This window comes from Lontra canadensis, unplaced genomic scaffold, assembly GCF_010015895.1.
Source record: "Lontra canadensis isolate GAN:19392208 unplaced genomic scaffold, GSC_riverotter_1.0 scaffold59, whole genome shotgun sequence".
Lineage (NCBI taxonomy): Eukaryota > Metazoa > Chordata > Mammalia > Carnivora > Mustelidae > Lontra > Lontra canadensis.
In genome coordinates this window covers 289,218-306,470 of record NW_022631053.1, presented here as the reverse complement: position 1 = coordinate 306,470, position 17,253 = coordinate 289,218, and the positions used below count along the sequence as shown (strand labels likewise).

The following is a 17,253-nucleotide window of genomic DNA, read 5'->3' as shown; positions in this document are numbered from 1 at the left end:
ATCTTGGACAAGTCACTTGTCCTTTCTGTTTTGTTTGCTGATATATCCCCAGTGCTCACTGGACATAAGAAGCAGTCAAATATTTACTGAATGCATGGATTAAAGGACCTCATGCTCCTCATCTATTAAAAAAAAAGTGATAATACTAGCCCCCATCCCAAAGAGTTGTTGTCACAATAAAATGAAGTCATGTTGGTAAAGCTCTTGGAAAAATGTAAAAATTCACAAAATGCTGGTTGTATTTCTGAAAGAGATGATATATGCAGATTCCTGATGCAGCAACTATATGGTATAGACACATTGTAAATGTCAGTTTCCTGCTTTATCCCTACCCTTTCCGCACACTAGAATTCTGGGATCTTAAAATACTCACCTTTGAACCCCAAAGGGTCAGCAGAACTTTATATTCTCTGTGTTGCCTGATCCCCTGCTTTCCTAACTCATACTAGGAATTAAAATGTCTGGAAAGGAACGCAGTTCTGGCTGAGAGAATGGGTGAGCAGGGAGAAGGGAAAAATGTTTGAGAAATTCAACCAGACTTCTCTGGTTGAAAAATACTTGTTGCAGATGCAGAACACCAGAGTTTGGGAACTGCACTATGTAGATATTTCATGTATTCTTCCGGTACTTTTGTTCTCTTAAAATTAGTGGGAGAAAGGAAAAACTCCACCTTGGAAGATGAGTCTTAGGCTGGTCAACAGTATATGGTCTGCTTCTACAACTAGCTCCCACAATGGTCTTTCAATACTCTACTTGGCTCAAATCCTAACAGGTTTTACATTTTATTTTCATAAGAGAGGTCATTGTCTCTGCCCTGGATTCATAAAATACTGTCTCAGAGCATGAGATCTGGGCTAGATCGGGGCTCAGGAAGGCCAGATGAGTAGAGAGTAGTTCTCCTACTATAGAAGCTTCTAGGTACAAAGATGTTACCATCTCTCCATATTGCAGTATCCATTGTAGAGGTAAAAAGTCTCCTGAAATTGAATCTCAGCTTAGTAGTATTATGAGCAAACCATGATTCTTCTAAACATACCCTGGACAGCAAGGATTCAGATAAGGATGCCATCCTGTCAGCTGTTCCTGGCAAACACTGTTAATCATTTTACTTTTAGTATCCCTGATGGAGCATTCAGGGAATAGATTTTAGATGTAGAGTTAATTATTAGTTACCTGCTTTAAGAAGGTAATATCATGTAGTAGAGGTAGACTATTTGTATCCAAATTCCAACACCATCATTTAAGACACCATCACTTCCTGTGTGGCCTTGGGCAAGTGATTCACCCTCTCTGTATTAGATCAATTTGCCTCTAAAAGAGAGATGATTCTACTATTACTACCTACCTACTTCATAAGGCTCTTGTGATGACAAAATAGATTAATACATGAAAAGGCCTTAAAATAACATCTAAAATATGGTATATGTCCTATAAAGATTAGCTATGAATTATTACTGTTAGTAATCAGTTTCTTCTCATTGGCTTCTACCTCACTCAGTTAATGAATGTTTAGAAGTGATGGGACTAGGGCACTGGCCTAACGAAGCAGACTGCTGAAAGTTACCACAGATCCGGGGGACAGTCTCCATGATGGCGTTGTGTCCACTTGGAGGAGTGGAGCTTTGGCTGTGATGGGAGAGTGCCAAGGGGAGTGCTCTGCTTAGTCTTCCCAGAAGACTTGGTTTTATTCATTTTTATTCTAATCTTCTGCCAGTGGCATAAATTAAGGCTGGATTCTTAGACAATCCCTATTGCCCTCTACCAGACATTTCTTGGGGCTTAACAATCACATGATTGAAGCCCCTTAAATTCTACATAAAGTTTGCTCCTAAGATTTGGCAAATGCTTTTGGGACTGAGGGTATGAGGGCAGAGTCAGTGGGAGCTATTCTGATGGTCTTGTCATGGAGGAGGCATGTGGCCATATAGCCAGTGTTTGGGGCTGGGGTGGAGGGGATTGTTAGATCTCCCTGAAAATAAGGTTGGCTATGAGTGGGGAATCAGATTTTTAAAAAATTAAAAAAAAATTATTTATTTGACAGAGAGAGAAGGAACACACACAGGGGGAGTGGGAGAGGGAGAAACAGGCTTCCCGCCGAGCCGGGAGCCCGATGTGGGCCTTGATTCCAGGACCCCGGGATCATGAACTGAACTTAAGGCATCTGCCTAACGACTGAGCCACCCAGGTGCCTGGAAACAAGATTTTTGAAATAGCATATATTAATTATATATTAATATCAATATTGCATGCAGAGATTATATAAGAATACATTATTCTTGGACAAGAAGAAAACAGTTTCCTTTGATAACTACCTAATCTCAATCTACTTAATCTCAGTAAGGAGATATCCTGAGGAAAAAATCACTGTTACCAGTTTGTAGATGTGTGTGTACAATATCTATTATTTAACATATACATTAAAAAAATTAAACGTATCATATGGAACCTATATTTCTACCCATTGCTTTACATTTCCTCCCACAGCATGTTAATACATACAGTACACTTTTTGTTAGCATATATAGGCCAGGTCATGCAAATTAAATAATATTCTATGGGTTGGCTAAACCATTGGTTACTTAAAGTGTTGATAACGTACTTTCTCACTATTAAAAACAACACTGCAATTAATATCTCTGTCCTATACGTGGCTCCTGGGGCACACATGTAATTGTGTTAGAAGGACATTGAGAAGTGGAGTTTTTGATTTATAAACTTACATAATTTGGTTCTCTGCCTCTGCCACTGTGCTGAAAGTTGGTTAGGAATGAGGAATCTTACTCAGCTCTGTATTCCCAGAATCTTACACAGTACCTAGGGTTTTATATACTCATAAAACTCATTCTTGGATAAAGGAATATAGTATGGTCATTCTTATAAAGGATGAATACTTATATGGAGGTAGGAGCACAGAAGTATGAACTCTATAAGAAGACTTGACATCAGTTTTTCCTTGATTTCTAAGAGATGAAAAATCAGATTTAAATGTTTAAGACAAAATACCAATAACAACTGCAATTTATTGAGTACTTGCAAAAAGCCTGCCTCTATACTAGGTACTTTGCATACATTATCTCATATTTAATGAGATACATACTCCTCAGGGCAGGTTTATTGGATAAACATTATTACCTTCAATTGACAGATGAAGAAATTGGGGCCCAGAGAGATAAATAACTTCTCTGAAGGGACATGGTTAGTAAAAGGCAATGCTAGGTTTCAAATGAGTGCAAGATGACTTTGCTCGTAGACGTTGGGTTATTGCAAGTACAGAGAAGGTCGCTGAGGCAGGTTGTAGGGCTCCCCAAGGTTCAGAAGTTTCCTAACAGATTTTTAACAAATGCAGGTTGTTATTTTGTTGCTGGAATGAATCACTCTGTGTGCCCTGTGAGTGCCCAAAAGAATAGATCTTGAATAGATGGGGTGGGAGAAGGTTTAGTCAGAAGTGTCCTGGGGCGCCTGGGTGGCTCAGTGGGTTAAAAGCCACTGCCTTTGGCTCAGGTCATGATCTCAGGGTCCTGGGACGGAGCCCTGCATTGGGCTCTCTGCTCAGCGGGTAGCCTGCTTCCCCCTCTCTCTCTACCTGCCTCTCTGCCTACTTGTGATCTCTCTCTATGTCAAATAAATAAATAAAAATATTAAAAAAAAAGTGTTCTTCCCAAAGAGACCAGGAATCTGGGTGGAGAGAGGACTGCCATGTCTACTACCTATTTTCTAACCCCACTTTTGTCATTAACCTGGCTTGTTATCTTACTCAAACCTGGGGATTCAGACTGTATGCTTTTGAAGGTCTAATGTTATTCATTCTCAAAAGGGGGACTGTAACATTGAACCGTGTTATCATCACTAAATATTAGAGGAAGGAACCGAAGAGGTCATGATCCAACCCAATCATTGACTGATGATGTGAGGCACAGAGAGCTCATATCACTCATCATGGTCACACAGTTTGAGGCAGACCAAGATTTAGAACACTTTCCTTACTCCCAAGCTTTTTTCACCCCACTACATCTCAGAGTTTTGTAAAAGAATGAAAGAGTTTACAGTTGTAAGGGAGGGTTGTTAAATGCCCAGATGCCTGTCTCCAGACCCTTCAGAAACTCAGCTGACACCTCTGTTCCACTGCAGTCTTTGTTCGGAGAAAGTCGTGTTCACAAATCATTTTGTTTCAACCTGTTTCACGATTATTTTTGGTCCCGTGTCATTGCCCTACTGGAGCTTAGTGAGGGCAGGCACTGTGCCTCCTTTACCTTCTGCCCCCATCCTTACGCTACTCGAACCCTGTACTAATCCTTAGAGAGCAGCTTCAGGATTGGTTCAAGTTTTATCCTAAATATGGGCAGCCTGAATCTTCGCTTTCTACTATCCCTGATTTATGGCTCTGGACTGCATTTGTTGATAGTATTCGTTTCAATTCAGCAAAAGCTAGCTGTCTCCCGAGGGAAGGTGAGAAGGAGGGACATCTGGGGATCTTAACAACAGGGTCTGTGGCATGTAGTTGAGCACCCTGGGGCCTAATTTCAGGCATTGGTCCCGGGACTTCAGTGTGTCTGGTTGAAGAAGGCAGTTTCTAGCCCCCTCAGGGGCCCATGGGCCAGTCTCCTTTGGGGGTCAGGATTACTGGGAATACTAATTAATTCATTAGTGGGGTTGATGGATTATCAAGCTGTCTCCTGGCAGAGGGGCCTGGGATGGGGGGAACAGATTGCTGCCCATAAATCTGCCTGTTGCCTCCCTCCTCTCTGCTTCAATGGCTCTGGGCTTGTGGGCCGGCAACTGAGCACTGGCTGCATTTTCCCCACCCAGCAGATGGTTCTAACAGGTTAGCTCACAGCTTTACAAAAAGCATAGAGAAAGAAGGAAGGCCTGGGGATTGGCCCTCTGGCCCAGAAACCATGTGGGGGAGGAGAATGAATGTAAATGTTCTGCAGGCAGTCACCGCCCCTTTCCTCTGCTGACTGCACGCACCCCTCCGGCCGGCCCCCTTCCTGCTCCCTGAGTTCAATAGCCAACCTTCAGGAGTTGTGATGAGGAGTTGTGATGAGGGTGACCCGATGAAATAAATTCCATCCCTCCCTCTGCAAAAGGCAACTCATAAAGAAAATTCAGCGTCCTCCTCAATGCCCTCCTCAGGCTGCACACACAGGCACATACACATACACACAATTGAATGTGTTTTGAGAGCTAATCCTATTGTGTTTAGTTTCTTACATCTGTCAGAGACAGCAAAGAGCCCCACAGAATGTTTTGTCCCCACCCTCATCTTTGTCTCAATATGCTCACCTTTCTGCTAATCCACAATCCACTACTCTCACCTGCCCTTTGAGCATTGCATAGACAGGATACTAACATCACCAATATCCTGAACTATCAAATATCCATGGACATGGCTGTGAAAACAGAAAATAGGGGATCAATCCATTCTATACATGCTCATTGCAGCTCTCTCCTAAGCACAAATTATTCCATAGATAAATTTCCTCTGGATGAAGAGAATCTGATCTGGTTTTCAGAAATCCACCTTGCCTAGCATGCATTATTTAATTCCTCTGAAAATGAAGTTTATTTTGCTGAGCAGATATTTCCTAAGAAGAAACACAAGATAAATTATTAAGAGCTTAAGATTTGCTGAAGATGAACAACTTCCTATAAAAATTGAAAAAAAGTTAATTTTTATTCTGTATGTATGTGCGTGTGTAAAGGACAAGAGTCATATGACACCTATATCAGAGTTTTTAAAAAATGAACTATTTCAAACCTAAGATATGTTTTTCAGCCTTATTGACAGTAAACCCATCTTTTGTTTTAACCTTCTGCACCTTTCTTTGCACATAAGGCATTCTCATAGCTCTTTATCTCTAGTAGACATGTGCCCATTGCATTGGTAGAGCAAATGATTTCCAAAAACCTGGAGGATTCTTTTCAAGACAATTTCCAAAAGAAGTAGAGCTTGGGCTCAGAATTCTATCTTGCTACTGATGGGAAAAACTGATCAGATCCTTTTACAGATGTGAAGACTGATATGGAAGTGAAGTTGAATTACTATCATTCAGTCAGTTGCTTGATCCAAGCACCTTTCCCTTTCCTCCCCAGAGCCACTAGAAGTTTACAAAATCCTTTACATCTTAAAATGAAGATTCTATGTTTTGCCTAGGTAGCTCTCTGTAATAACGCATATCCGTATATTTTCTTTAAATCTTTCCAGCTGTAGTTTTCTTTTTCTGTTCTAGCCAATTAATATTACTTCAAAATATCACAGGGATTTAAAAACTTATAGGACCTTTCTTTTCTTTCAAGTCCACTGCTACTTAGATGGACCTTTTCTAACTGAATGCTTAACAATATATTTTGATATATTTTTGAAAAACAATCATGGATACCAGTTTGTGATTTGAGGAGCTAAGAGTCCTTACAATGAAATATTTCGCTCATTTACTTTATACTTTTATAAATTTCAAGCAAACAGAAAAGTTGAAAGAACTGTACAACAAATAGAGATGTAGCTTTGTCTATATTCACTAATTACAGTAAAAAGGTTTTTAAATGGAAATAAGTTTGACATGTGGAAAAGAAGCGAGAGGAGGATATTTTTTCCATCTACTTTTAGAATTCTGAAGTTTTAAAACGAAAGACACCAATCTACATGCATAAGGTAACAGTCAATGATGCTGTGTTCTGGCCCTGTGTCTTTCTTATTTTTTGACTCTTCAGATATGGGCCACTTTCCATTCACCCTTCTTAGCTCTCTCTCCAAGTCTACCTCAATTTTCTCTTACCCCATTTCTTACTTTTTTAATCACAAAGATTTGCAGTCCTCTTTTTCTTTGCCTCTCAACTTCAGCAACTCCCCGCCCCCCCCAATATTCTCTTTCTACTAACTTCTATCCCTATTCAAACAAACAAGCAAATAAACAAAACAATTGAATGGTAAACTGGACTTGGCCAGAGGGGCCCTCTGAAGTAGGTGTGTCTTTCGGCTGGGGAAGGGGAGGAGTTAGATCCGGGGCAGCATCACCCCGCCCTGGTCAGCTGGGAAAGCAATCAAAACTGCTGCCAACTCAGAGGCTCCAGTCAGAGCTCAGGAGCTGCCCAGAGGCTGTGGTTCTGAAAACTCCACTCCAGGGAACTAACCACGCAGAGTAGGTGCTGAAGACCAGCTGCAACGGGGACATCAGCCCGAAGGCGTCCTGGAGGAGGATACAGAACTCCAAGGAAGGAGGAGAACAAGACACAGTCAGAAAAAGCAGATTCAGTAGCATTTCTAAGAGGCAGTGGCCGGTTTAACATGGATCGCTAATAGCACCTCCTATGATCTGGATGGTCAGGGAGAGTTGGGTTCTCTGAGTCTCCTCCAGGACACAGATTCACAGAGTTCATACCAGGGACTGCCACTGACAGAGGTAAGCCCTTGGATGGGTTGGTATGGGACTGTTAAAGTTTCTGTGGGAAGTTCCCACAGACCTAGAGGAGCAGCTGAGTTGAGGTAAGGTTCTTCTGGGCTAGGAGAGGAGGCAGTAGGGTTTAGGAAACTTGAACAGAGAAGCAGAGAGAGAACACTTAGGGACAGATATTTAAGTTTTAATAATTTCACTAATTCCCATAGCACTTACGACCCAAAGTGAAACTCATACTCCAAATCATTTTTATAAAGCTGATATTACAAATTATCTTCCCCCTTTTCTGTCAGACCCACCCTTCCATTTTATTAATGCAGGAGGAAAGTGTATAGAAAGTTTAACTGCTTTTCTGAGATGGCTCAGCAAGTAGGTTGCAAGAATTGACTCAATCCTCTGTTCTGCTCACCGCATTTTAGGGCTGTGCAGAAAGTGGATGGGGAAAAGGAGGAATGGCAATAGAAAAAGGAATGAGAGAAGATGTTGGAAAGCCATGGGGTATATTCTTACCATTGCCCCCATTTTGTCTGCTAAAAATTCTTAGATAGTTGTAACAAAGTGGGGAAACTTTCCTTTTCCTCAGTTCTTCTGCTAAGAAATCAGAAGAGAAATATTGTCCATGTATATTTTCATCTCCTCTGCCTCTCACTCATCATTCACCACCCCCAACATGTATTCGGAACAATACTAATAAGTGTAAAATGCTTGCCTTGTTTTTTGACAGAGAGACCAGAGGTGAAGTGTTTGAGAACAAGGGGTCAAACTGAAAGATTGAGTAATTTCTGTTTGCAAAGTTCAACATTTGAATCTGAGGCTATGGAGACTGAAGTATGACATGGCTATGTTGAATAAGATGTGCCTGAGTGTGTGTGTGTGTGTGTGTGTGTGTGTAGATATTAAACAAGTGGTAGAGTATAAAAAGTTGTATTGGAAGAGCATAAAACAGCCCCACAGGATGTTTCTAGGTAGTGCAGCTTGTGAGCACTCTGGTCTGCATTCTGTCTTTTCAGTGGGAAGACTCTGCAACTCTGAGCAGGGCATTTAGCCTGTCTGGTGCTTAGATTCCCTAGAAACTGAGCTGGATAGTCCCCTTTCTGTTGCATTTAGGATTTAGTCATAGGATAAGGAAGTGAAGGGAGTACAAGCAGCTTCCAAGAAGAAAGACACTGTCTAATCACCACACACACATGCAAGTACTCCTTGCTCACTTATTCATCAGTTGAAACTTCTCCACAACAAATAAAAAATTAGTAAAAGTGTCAGATGAATTCAGTACAGCTCCACATAATAGTCATGTTCAATGACCTCAGTCTCAGTAATTAAAGTATTGGGTAGTCAAAATCATTGCCTAAGCAAACACTTTGCTAGAACAGGTTTAAAAAAAATGAGAGACAATTCCAAATTTGAAAGAATTGGGTAAATGTGAAATTTAAGAAGACCCTAAAGATAAGCCAAAGTTTTGATATAATGTGTAGATGCGTAAGGATGTCCCAATTCCAAGATCAAAGAATAAAACGGGCTTTAGAGAATTAGAGTGCATTTGAGGGTGGAGTCAGGGAAGGCTGTATTCTTCCTCCAGAGCCAGTATTCATTGATTTTGCCACACTGGTGTCAGCTTCATGTATATTTTGAGAACTAATTTCTTTTGTAAAATTTGGGGAAACTTAAAATCGTTTATCACAATACTCTGTGTAGTGCTATAGACTTTCCCATTCTGCTTTTATCAAACAATTGCCAACCATTACATTTGCATAATAACTTTACAAAGTATAAGTACTTGTGCTTGGTTTCCTTGCTTTTCATTAAAGCTTCTGAATGCGATATGAAAGACAGAAATATCATTTCCACTTTGCCCTAAGGGTAAAAAAATGAAAATAGTTTTTCTGTGCTCATTTAATAGATAAGTAATAAATGAGTGAAGAGGGTCTCAGTTTCATGATTCTTTCAATACACCCCTGAGCTGGTTTTTTAACAGGCTAAAAGCCACGGTGGATTTAGATACTTGTTCTGGAGAGAACCAAGTTAGTCTCCTTGAACTGTATCACACACATTTTCAATTCTCAAGTCTAAAACTGGGTGTTCATCATCTTTTCCCCTCTGCTAACTTTTTGATTAATTGGAGATATGTAGGTGGAAAAAGTCAAAGGCAAAAAAAAAAAATTAAAAAATCTTTGAGGAGTCCTGGTTTTTACTTCTATTTGAGAGACACTTTATTTTTCTCTTCAGACCTCTGGTACTTCATTCTGGTAGGAAAGTCTTATCCCCAATAGTGTTTAATCAGACAAAAGGAAAAATGTCTAGGGGCCAAGAATTTTCTATATTCCACCAGAAACTTTATGAACCTAAAAATTCATGTAATTGAGTAGGAGTGTCCATTAAATTGCTGTCTTCTGATTTAAAAACAGAATGAAAGAGACTAACTTCCTTCTTGAATGGTGGAAGAGTTTTAGTCAATCTGGTAGAGGCAGCTGATAGAACTTCTTTTCCTCATCTCTTGCAACAGGATAGAAGCTTTGATATTTAGTTTCAGTAGGAAGTTAGAGGAGTGGGTTTGGCAAACATCTTTGAAAATGGTTGTTGAGATAGAGCTATTGGCTTTTGTTGGCATAAAATCAATATTAAGCACAGATTGCAATTACGCTTATTTTTGTCCATGTGACTGGAAGAATTCATGATGAACTTTAGGAACAATAGTACCTAACACTTACATGGCATTTATGATGTCTGGCATTATTCAAAATCTTTAAATACATTAGCTCATTATGCTCAGAGTAATCCTATGAGGTAGGACTATTATTATTCCCATTTTAAAGAGAGGGGATAAGGCCCAGAAAAGTTATGAAACTTGGCTAAGTTCACCCATCTAGTAAGTAATAGAACTGAAATTTAAACTCAGGTAATATGACTCCAGAGTCTGCTGTCCAGCTGCATTGGGCAATTGTCAGATTATCTTCTGAGCCAATCAGAGAAGTTTCCCTCAAGATAATAAGGGGCACAGTAGTTAGTACAATCTACTTTTACCATTCATCTGTTAGAAGCAATTTCTATTTTTGAATATGCAAATGTGTAAATAGATAAGAGAATTAAAGAATAAACGCAAAATTAATATATGGATAATGTTTTATAGCATCTAAGGTCTACAAAACCTTTTCTTATTTTTATTTACTATGCAAGAACCATGTTGAATATAACTTATTCCTATTTTATCAAAGAGGAAATGGAAGATCAGAGAGTCATGTAATATGTTTGAGATCAGCAACCAGGAATCAGAAGAGTTGGGCCTAGAGTGTGTGTTATTCTACCTTCCAAGATTTCAAAGCCACATCAAATACCCATGGGATTCTCTTAGGGCTAAGGGACCAGAATCTAGGGGAAAAGAGAGAGTTAATTTGAGCCATCCATCCTTTCCATGATTGTCCTTTTCATTGTTTTAGCTAAAGCCAGTTGGTTGTTTTCCTTCATCCCTGCTGATAATCTAATTTGAAAATAGCTCTTTGACTCTTACAGGAACCATTAAGTTATGTTAAAGGCAAAGGATAGTCTACTCTATTCTCCTAATCCCACTTCTTGAGGAGGATGAGGATTGACAGAGCTTGGCTAATTTCCAGAGGTAGGGAGGTGGAGATAAGAATAAAAATAAAATAATAAAAAGGTCAATTACAGAGGCTAGGGTGGTATTCAGTTTCAGGGGTAATTCAGGAGACTCTGAATTCCTCTCTTGAATCTTCCTTCTCAACTCTCCATGCTTGTAAGTATGACTCAGTGATATCATGTTGAAGAGGAGATGAGATAAATAGAAGGAAGAGGGGGAAAAAAAGGAGAAAGTAGGAGAGTAAGAGAAGGTGGGAGAATAAAAGGGTGGAAGAAACAAGAAAAAAATTTGGAAGAGGAAGGAATCCTGGAATATGACAGTTAACACTGCAAAGAACACCTAAACTAGCCTCTCTTTGGATGATGGTCATTTCCTGGTGACTTAGTTCTACTGATTCACATCTCCTGAAGTCAAAGTGGCTTTCTTTCTTCCTGTAGTTGTGATGGAAAAAGAAAGGAGAAAAAAACCATAAAACCTAGGATTTGGAATCAGACCTGGTATGTCCTGCTCTATCAGCTTTACATTTTTGCATTTCTGTCACTTAATCTCTGACCCACAGTGCCCTCAACTACAAAACAGGCATAAATCCCTATTTCCCTCCGAGGTTGGCTATAAGGCCACACAAGTGTTTTTATAATTGCATGTGGAATATTACGTTTCCCAAGCCTACTCCATCCTCTTTGGCCTCAGAGTGCACCTGCCTCAGAAATGTCTGTGTTACTTTAACAGAAAAGTTAATTAGGTCCTTCACCCTCCCTCTGGATAGCTGGCTGAGTTAGAAGCGCAGCTCAGCACACAAGCTCCATCATCCATATTAAAAGTGGGATTTTCTAACTTGGCCTGGGCAGCCAATTGACCAATAGGTTCCAACGTGTGTTTTCAATAAAGCTGCTTGCCCAGGAAACCTTATTAAGTGAGTAAGTCAAGCTGACATGATTTCTGTGCTGATTAACATGAAACCTAGGCTGTTTTTGCAATGTGGTAACATTAATTATTTATAGGAGGTAAATGAGGTTACAAAGAAAACAAGTTCAAATTACCAGAAACAAATCAAATCATATATTTATATTTTTAAAGTCTATATGCTAATTCCTGCATTCATTGGTTTGAGGCCCAAGCTTTAAGGATCAAAAAACATTTATTATGCTTTCTTCTTTCTGATATACAAAAGTGATGGAAGAAAAACAAAAGTGATGGAGGGTTTAACGTTTCAAAGACTAAGCTGGTAAATTGGGATGCCCAAATGGAGCTTCTCAGATACTTTTATTTGGTAAATTATATATCTACAAATTGATCAGCAAATCTCAAAACAAGTCATTCTTCCAGAATTAAACACGAAATGTTTATTAACTGCTGATGTCTTCTGGTTTTCATACTACAATATTGTCAAAGAAAATTCATATTAAATTGTATCTGATAGGCAAGTAAATTAAAGTAGTCAGGCTATTTCAATGTTTGCAGCTACCATTTTAAGTCTGGCATTTGTTCCAGATTTTTCATTTTTAATGAAGTATTTTTATAATAGTTGCACTAAAATAATCTTCAGTGAGCTTTTTAGACCTCTGGCTTATAAATCTAGGTGCTCTGCCGTAGTCTTATCTAATGATGTGAGATGCATGTACAATGGAAGAGTTATCACTGTAAGATATGGGCCAATTTGAAAAAAATGGTCAGTGGTAACCCTGCTCTCTTTTCCTGATCCTTTTAGACACCATATCACAAACACCTCTAACACCACTACACTAGACAGGCCATAAGGTGCTTGGTGAAAAGCAAAATGCTCTTCAGGTGATGGTGAGGAAATATTTCATGTCACATAGCAACCAGTTGCGGCACGGTTCTTTCCTAGGATGGTTGGACTTAACAGTTGGTAGAGTCAGTGGGAAACATGGAATGTTACAGGTTAAATATATATCTCTTTAGATATATCTCTAAATAGAGGCTGGGTAGTCTTCTGGAGAACAAAGTAGTCTGAATGATCCCACCACAGTGTTTCATTTATTTTATAGTATAAAATATAACAGTTTACTTACTAATATTCTTTTCAAATTTTGTACTAATTATAATTATTGTATATATATTATATAGTTATAATTACTTTAGTATCCTCTTTTACTTTCAGGAATTTCTCTATTTGGACAATAATTTATATGCCCACCTTATCTACTTCCCTTTATGATATGCATTCTGGGAAGAAGGAAAAATATGTTTGACCATTATATCAGTTATTTTTGCATAAAGTATCTATGAGACAAAGTACCAGAGAATAAAAAGAGTAAGGCACTATAATGAAGAATCAAGTCAATTTCCATTTTCTTTAGTTGGTTTTCTTGTAATATGCCATAGCTATATTAGTGTTCTGGGCATTTATTTGAGCCTTAGATAACTTATTCAGAATGGTAGACTTGGACTAGATAATCATAAGTTGAATCCCAATACAATTCTGTGCTTTTTTAAAAAAATATTTTATTTATTTATTTGACGGAGAGATCACAAGTAGGCAGAGAGTCAGACACCCAGAGATCATGACCTGAGCCAAAGGCAGAGGCTTAACACACTGAGCCACCCAGGTGCCCCAATTCTGTGATTTTTATCTAAGATATAAAAAGAAAGTCAAGATTTAAATAACGGATTGCATGGAGCACTGGGTATGGTGCAAAAACAATGAATACTGTTATGCTGAATAGAAATAAAAAATTAAAAAAATAAATAAAGGCAGATATTCAAAGACATTAATCATTGCCATTTCCTTTTCCAGAATCTAGGAATGGCAAAACCTTACGTGAAATCCAAGGAGGTGACAGAGTTGGTCAACACACCATCCTGGATGGACAAAGGTCTGGGCTCTCAGAATGAGATGAAGGAGGAGGAGAGAAGACCAACTGCTTATGGGATGCTTGGAAGCTTAGCTGAAGAGCATGACAGTATTGAGGAGGAAGAAGAGGAGGAAGAGGATGGGGAGAAGCCTAAGAGAAGGGGTCCCAAGAAAAAGAAGATGACAAAAGCTCGCCTTGAGAGATTCAGGGCCCGAAGAGTCAAGGCCAATGCTAGAGAGCGGACCCGGATGCACGGCTTGAATGATGCCCTGGACAACCTGAGGAGAGTCATGCCATGTTACTCAAAGACCCAAAAGCTCTCCAAGATAGAGACTCTAAGACTGGCCAGGAACTATATTTGGGCTTTGTCTGAGGTCCTGGAAACTGGACAGACACCTGAAGGGAAGGGCTTTGTGGAGATGCTCTGCAAAGGGCTGTCTCAGCCCACAAGCAATCTGGTGGCTGGATGCCTCCAGCTAGGCCCTCAGTCTGTCCTCCTGGAGAAGCATGAGGAGAAATCTCCTATTTGTGACGCTGCCATTTCTGTCCATAACTTCAACTATCAGTCTCCTGGGCTCCCCAGTCCTCCTTATGGCCACATGGAAACACATCTTATTAATCTCAAACCCCCAGTATTCAAGAGTTTGGGAGAATCATCCTTTGGGAGCCATCCACCTGACTGCAGTACACCACCTTATGAGGGCCCACTCACTCCACCTTTGAGCATCAGTGGGAACTTCTCCTTGAAGCAGGATTGCTCTCCTGACCTGGATAAATCCTACAGCTTCATGCCACATTATCCCTCTGCAAGTCTAAGCTCAGGGCATGTGCATTCAACTCCGTTTCAGGCTGCTACGCCTCGCTATGATGTTCCCATAGATATGTCCTATGATTCCTACCCCCACCATGGCATTGGGGCCCAACTTAATACAATCTTTACTGATTAGGGCAGTAAGACAAACATTGCAGAGGATAATATGGAAATGTTTTCCACAATTCAAGTGGTTGAGCTGAAAAATCAATGACCTTAAAGGAACCCTATAGATATATATTGGACGCAATATCCCCAGTCCATTTGGGCCGTCCTGTACCAGCCACTCTCTTTTCTTATCAGCTTCTCATATTGCATTGATTCCTTTAGTTAGGGTCCTCAAGTGAAACTATTGGATTGTTACAATCGTGTGGAAATAAAACAGAAGCCCTGGGCCCTATTCTAATGATACCAAAAACTCACTGAATGATCTATGCCAATTAATTTTTCATTGCTGACCTCTGTTTACTTACTGGTAAAATTGGACAATTGTTTTAAGTCTAGGTGGTTTCTAAAGTCCTTCACAGCTCTGAAATTCAATAACTTTGGTGACCACACCTGTAAACTTTTTAAAACTGAAAGGATTGAAGAATATTAGGGAATGGACAGGATGTGTGGAATGATTAGAAGGAGTTGCCAAAGGAGCACAAGATGCATTTTTCTCTGGGACTTGATAGGACTTCTTCGCATCTATCTAAAAATAGCCTCCAAAAGCTAAACCTAACTTGGCTTTCACTGTGAATAACAGAGCATGTTCTTTTAAGAGATTAGCTCTATTTCTTGTTGGTTGAAAGCTGAACATCCCTTCATTAGTAATTTAAGAACCATAATAGAGATCTCATACCAACTTGATTCTTGATAATATTTCAAAAGCATTTCCTCAGCACTAGAGGTGGGGCAAGGAAGTCTCTGTAACCCCAGACTCTGATGATCAATGGGACTTAGAGAAGTCATCTAGACCATTTCATAGTCGCAATAACCCAGAGGCTCTGGAAATTCTGAAGAAGCTCAAGTGTTGCTATTGAAATCAGCAAAAACCCAGGTCATATTCAAGAGCAATAAAATGGCTATTGGCTATAATAACTAACCACAGTTGGGAGACTCCTCCTATCTCACACCTGCCCATAGGAAAACCAAATTTTCTCTGGCAAGATAAATTTCATTTGGTTACAGAAAACATGATTAAAACTGCTGACTTCTGCCCACACCAATTATTATTATATTTTCTAGAAGGATAAACACCAGTGAATTTATTGACCAAACTTGAATTGTTCCAATGCATATATTCTTTATCTCCTCCCCTAATTGTTACCTCTTCCTCATTTTTAAAACATAATATGTTGTTATATATTGTGGATAACATCCCAAGTGAGCAGACTTAGGGATCCAGAAATCAAATCCAAGGCCAGTGAATGCTTTTACCAATTTATGTTTTCATCACAGGTTTATCCTGATTTGCAGGATGTTTATTTTTCTTCATGTAACTCTTCTTTCCTTTATATCAACACTAAATTTGTCATTTTTTTTTCCAGAGAAATGTGATCTAAAAATTTCACTGGTCTGTTCAATCTGCCAGGACAATTATTTAAAACAAACTGAAAGCCTAAATGGTTTACATGATAGTGGATCTCATCCTGCTCCTGCCAGAGAGGATAAGTTTAGGATGTAGGGTACACAAATAGGGCCAATTAATAAAATTGATAAGGTAGATTAGGATACTGTTTTCTACAGCTCAGCTATCCCCTAAAACCTGCCAAACTATCTGTGTATCTTGACTTTTTTTGCCCTCTTATTTATTACCTCCTTATGGTCTAAGTTACCCTCTTTCCATTTTGCTTGCAGCGCTAGCTCTGCTGTATTTTGCACCCTCGGTTTGTAAATCCCCTTGAAAATATCCTTGCAGAGAGATCTTATCCCACAGCCACCAAAGTGGTTCCCCTCACCACACCGTTCTGGAGGGAAAAGGCAAGTAAACTGTTTACAAAGCCATCCTTTCTGAGGCTATACTGGCACTTACTTTTGTGAGATGCTATGGGGGAATCTAACATTCTCTGGCATTTAAGTTTGTAGATAATGAATGCTGTTGGAGTTATTTATTAGATATTATTTATTTAATTTATTTCTCCCCTCCTTTCATGCACATTTCTTGGGCTCTGTACATGTGCTTGCAAACCCTCCCTAAAACTTTGTTTGGAGAATAGCTCATAATTTTTCTAGGAATTCCCTGAGTTTTGGGTGAGGTGAAAGGAGGCAGTTAGTGTAGAATTACCCATAATGATTTTATAAAAGCAGCAATAATTTGAACGGCTATGCAAGTTAATATTCTTAGGTCCCCCACCCCTTTATGCTAAGATGAGACAGTTATTTTTTGGGAATCTGTTGTTTGTGCTTTTGAGGAATATTGTACCCATGCACCAGGCCTCCCTGAAATTTTCAGAGACTTTCTAATTGAATTAAAATTTGGGAGTGCAGTGTGACTCGAAAGAACCTACTCTCTTACCCAAGGTGGTTTCATTCTTCTGTGGACTTTATCAAATAAAAAAAAATCCAGTTGTTTAAAATTTTTGTAAACAAAACAAAACATAAAACCCAGACTGTTTCTCCTCTCTTTTTTTTCTAGCAGAAATAAAGCTGTAAATT

General features: G+C 39.3%; 1 protein-coding gene across 1 annotated transcript; it reads left to right on the top strand.

The window, feature by feature from the left end:
- The first annotated feature begins 13,753 nt into the window (after positions 1-13,753).
- On the top strand, positions 13,754-14,749 carry NEUROD4 (neuronal differentiation 4). The gene has a single exon (XM_032876534.1). The coding sequence runs from the start codon at positions 13,754-13,756 to the stop codon at positions 14,747-14,749; it is 996 nt and encodes a 331-aa protein (XP_032732425.1).
- The last annotated feature ends 2,504 nt before the right edge of the window (positions 14,750-17,253 follow it).